Source organism: Octopus bimaculoides, chromosome 24, assembly GCF_001194135.2.
Source record: "Octopus bimaculoides isolate UCB-OBI-ISO-001 chromosome 24, ASM119413v2, whole genome shotgun sequence".
NCBI lineage: Eukaryota > Metazoa > Mollusca > Cephalopoda > Octopoda > Octopodidae > Octopus > Octopus bimaculoides.
In genome coordinates this window covers 3,289,095-3,293,307 of record NC_069004.1, presented here as the reverse complement: position 1 = coordinate 3,293,307, position 4,213 = coordinate 3,289,095, and the positions used below count along the sequence as shown (strand labels likewise).

Sequence of the window (4,213 nt, the reverse complement as noted above, 5' to 3'; positions counted from 1 at the left end):
AATAACTAATTTATTTTACTAAATTCTTTGTTATATTTAAAATTAATTGAAAGAAACACAGAGCATCTCAATAGAAATATGGTAACAAAAGGGTTAAATATATAATAGAGAAATAATTCTTAACTCTTTTGATATCAACCTAACCAAAACAATCTCTGGCTCTGTAGTACAAATGTCTTGTTTTCATAAGTTTTGAATTAAAATCTTCCACCAAACTTAGTTATCATTCAGCTAATGCTAGGAACATAAATTGTGACTAAGTCATTTTACTAAATTCTTTGTTATATTTAAAATTAATTGAAAGAAACACAGAGCATCTCAATAGAAATACAGTAATGAAAGGGTTAATATAATAAACATCAAGCCTACTACCACACACATATGTGAAGGTACATGGCTCAGTGGTTGTGGTTTCGATTACTGAACCAGGTAGTGTATTGAGTTCTTGAGCAAAACACTTCATTTCACGTTTGCTCTCTTGATTTCATGAAGGGAGTGAACTCATGTACTGCATAAACACTTGATCGTTTGTGCTGGTTGTTCAGTGAGAAATTGCAGACTATGAGAGACTACCATCTCTATCTATCCAGCCATCTGAAGTGTTGAATGTGGCATCTAACACATGACAGCATAGAAAGCAGACGTTAAACGATGATGATGATGACACACAGACATCTATATGGACATAGTTTAATGTCTGAAATCATTTAAAAGATTAATTAGTAAATGAGGAAATAAAAAAGATTTCCACAAACCTGCAAATTTCTTCAATGGAATCCTGTTTAACATACCACCAGCTTTGACGGGGTCACTCCAACTTTTGAGCCCCATTTCTGTAAGCACAACTGTTGGGTTTACACTGTTGACTCGGATCTGAAAAAGAAAAAAATATTAAAGACAAAGACCCTTCAGCATTGAAACTGGCTAAAATATTCTGCCTGTTTTATGTTAAAACTGACCAGATCTGGCCTTTAGTACTTAATTTATCGACCCCGAAAGGATGAAAGGCAAAGTCGACCTCGGCGGAATTTGAACTCAGAACATAGCGGCAGACGAAATACCGCTAAGCATTTCACCCGGCGTGCTAACGTTTCTGCCAGCTCGCCACCTGCTTTCAGTTTCTGCCAACCAAATCTACTTTGGTTGGTCTGAGGCTGCTATAGCAGCAGATACACGTCCAAGGTACTGTGCAGTGGGACTGAACCCAATATAACATGGGAACCAAGCTTCTGAACCACACAGCCACGCCTGTGCTTGATATTGTGAGCTTTCCAAATTTCCACAATATTTTGGTCCTTTACAGAGAGAGAGAGAGTGGTGCCTTAACGATTTATTGTAGATGGTACTAAAACAGAACTATGTGACCATACATCAAAAATTCCATCTGGTTCTTGAATCAAAGGACACTTACACCGTGAGGACCCAGCTCAAGGGCCATAGATTTGGTTAAAGCATCCAATGCGCCTTTAGTGCTGGAATATACTCCATGATCCTTTAACGCTACCAGAGAAGCTTGACTGGATATGTTGACAATGGAGCCACGTTTTTTGTCTGCTATCATTCTTTTTGCAACAATCTGTAACCAAATGAAAATAATTAATTTGAAAATGAGTCAAAAATGGAATTATGTGATCATTTGACTTGCTATAAATAACAGCCAAGTCTCATTTTAATCAGACTACTGCACTGGCTTTGTAACGGTGTACAGTTTTATTTTTTACTTGTTTCAGTCATCTGACTGGCCATGCTGGAGCACTGCCTTTTAATCAATCGAAGAAATGGACCCCAGGACTTATTCTTTGTCAGTCTGGTACTTATTCTGCCACTCTCTTTTGCTGAACTGCTAAGTCACGGAGATGTAAACACACCAGCATCAGTTGTCAAGTGATTGCAGGGACACACCACACACAAATAAATAAATAAATAAATATATATATATATATATATATATATATGCCCCTGGGAGCTCCTCTATGCTGATGACCTTGCTCTAATTGCTGAGTCACTGTCAGAACTAGAGGAGAAGTTTCAGGTGTGGAAGCAAGGATTAGAATCGAAGGGCCTTAGATTCAACCCAGCTAAAACCAAAGTTCTGATAAGTAGGAAGGCAAAATTTCAAACCAATATACGTTTACAACAAGACACTTGGTCAAGGTGCCTCACAGTGTGATTGAACCCCAAATCAAACTTTGTATCCACACAGCCATGCCTGCACTGCTGAAATCATGTGTGTGGGGCATAAGAAAAAAAAAAAATTAGAAAGCAGAAACAAAAGCTAAGGTACCAGTTATATAACCAGGGAGTACTTACTTGTGAAACATTAACAACAGCATAGAAATTAACAGCAAACGCTCTGAAATAACAACAGTAAATTAGTATAAGTGATTGGCAGAACTGGTAGAGCATCAGACAAAATGTTTTAAAGATGAATTGAAGGCAAGGATTATGGCAGCATTCACCAACTTAAACAAAGAGACCGTCCAGAAGAGTTGCAGGAGATTCTGAAGTCATCTAGGGGCCGTGGTTGAAGCCAATGGCGATTTTATTGAATAAATTTACTCTTCAGTATTTCAAGATATTTTTATGCAATTTTGGTAAATATATCTGTTAAAATGAGATGTCAGTGTTATTTTCATTTTTGCAAATTTAGACAACAGTTTATTCACCACTCTCTGTATATATATATATATATATATATATATATATCCTATCTTTTCTCTTGTCAAAGAATGTTCCTCCAGCATTTGCCATCTCACCTCATTATGGCTTAGCAGCCCTCACTGTTTGTTTTCACTGTCCTGTTTTTGTTATAACTTTGACCCTCTGCAAATCCTAAATTTTATTTTGGTCTGCAGGAGTAACTGTTTTCTTGAAGGCACATCTTGTTGAATTGCTCGAAATGTGGAGTAGATAAACAGTTGACAACTGATGAAGGGTCGTTCTTTATGTTACTTGTCTTGTTTTCTATTTGTTCCTTTCCTTATTCGCATACAAAAGTTTATCTTCGTATTCCATGTTTTCATATTTTGTATTTACATTTTGTGACATCCTGTACACATATATGCATATATATATACATATATATGTAATTATGTACATATATGTATGTATAAATGCATATATATATTATTTATATTATTATATGATTGAACGCCATGCATCTTATTTCCAAGTTTATACACGCACACATATATATATATATGGGATGTAAAAATATACAACAGCAAGGTAGCATGTATTCTATTGCTTGACTGATTCTGTTAGTTCAGTGCTGTCTTAGAATGTTAATTATAAAACAAACAAAAAAAACAAAACAAAAAAATTAAAGCTTTGAGATACAAACTTATCAAGATCTTCTTTTGCGGCATCGACAAAGGGACTCAGGGAACCGACAGCAGCATTATTAACCAACAGATCAATGGGGCCAAGTGAGCTGACAATCTCACGGGTCCGATCCCAGTTACTCAAGTCACAGACAACAGGGACAATCGTTGGGCACTGAATAATAAAAAAAAACAAAAAACAATGCTTTAGTCACACGCAGCTTCCATCCATTCATTTTTCTTTTTTTATTTCTTGGCAGAGTCATGGGTGTTGGGTCCTCAGCCCCCCCCTCCTCCATAGGGTCCTGTCAGAAGCAACGATCATTACACTTTATGGAAGGATTCCCAAGAATGACCACGGGCATTATCGAACCATCTCATTCTCTGTCCACCTCTGGGCCTCCTGCCAGTTCGCTTGGCTTGTAGAATCCATCTTGGGATTCTTTGCCATGGTTTCCTAATCCCATCTGGTACCTATTCTATTGGTCTCTTTTGCTGAAGTGCTAAGTTATGGGAATGTAAACAACACACACACACATACATACACATATATATACATACACACATACACACACATATATATACAGATCAAGAGCCCCTCCATAGCAGCCTCCTTAACAATGGCTCATGTTGCTAAGGGCTACTGTCAACATTAACTTGGCACAAACATCATGGACAGCATTCAATGCTACCACCACATGCTACACTTCCAAATGTGACTGTCCAAGAAGAATCAATGTATCAACAGAAAATGGATGCTTACCTCTTCAACTAATGTCTTCAAGTGTTCCTCAGTGCGACTCAGAGCGTAAGTTGTTGCACCACACTTTGATAGCATTTTTGCTGTTTCTCGGCCGATTCCTTAGACAAAAAAAAAAAAAAAAAAAAAA

At 37.1% G+C, this 4,213-nt stretch overlaps 1 protein-coding gene across 1 annotated transcript in view; it reads right to left on the bottom strand.

The window, feature by feature from the left end:
• LOC106868755 (D-erythrulose reductase) overlaps positions 1-4,213 on the bottom strand; it is a 7,205-nt gene that overhangs the window by 1,186 nt on the left and 1,806 nt on the right. The window contains exons 2-6 of the mRNA XM_014914165.2: positions 4,087-4,184; positions 3,344-3,498; positions 2,311-2,353; positions 1,412-1,576; positions 756-873 (exon numbers count right to left, since the gene is read on the bottom strand). Coding sequence (XP_014769651.1) covers positions 756-873; positions 1,412-1,576; positions 2,311-2,353; positions 3,344-3,498; positions 4,087-4,184 — 579 coding nt within the window. The remainder of the gene's footprint in view (positions 1-755; positions 874-1,411; positions 1,577-2,310; positions 2,354-3,343; positions 3,499-4,086; positions 4,185-4,213) is intronic.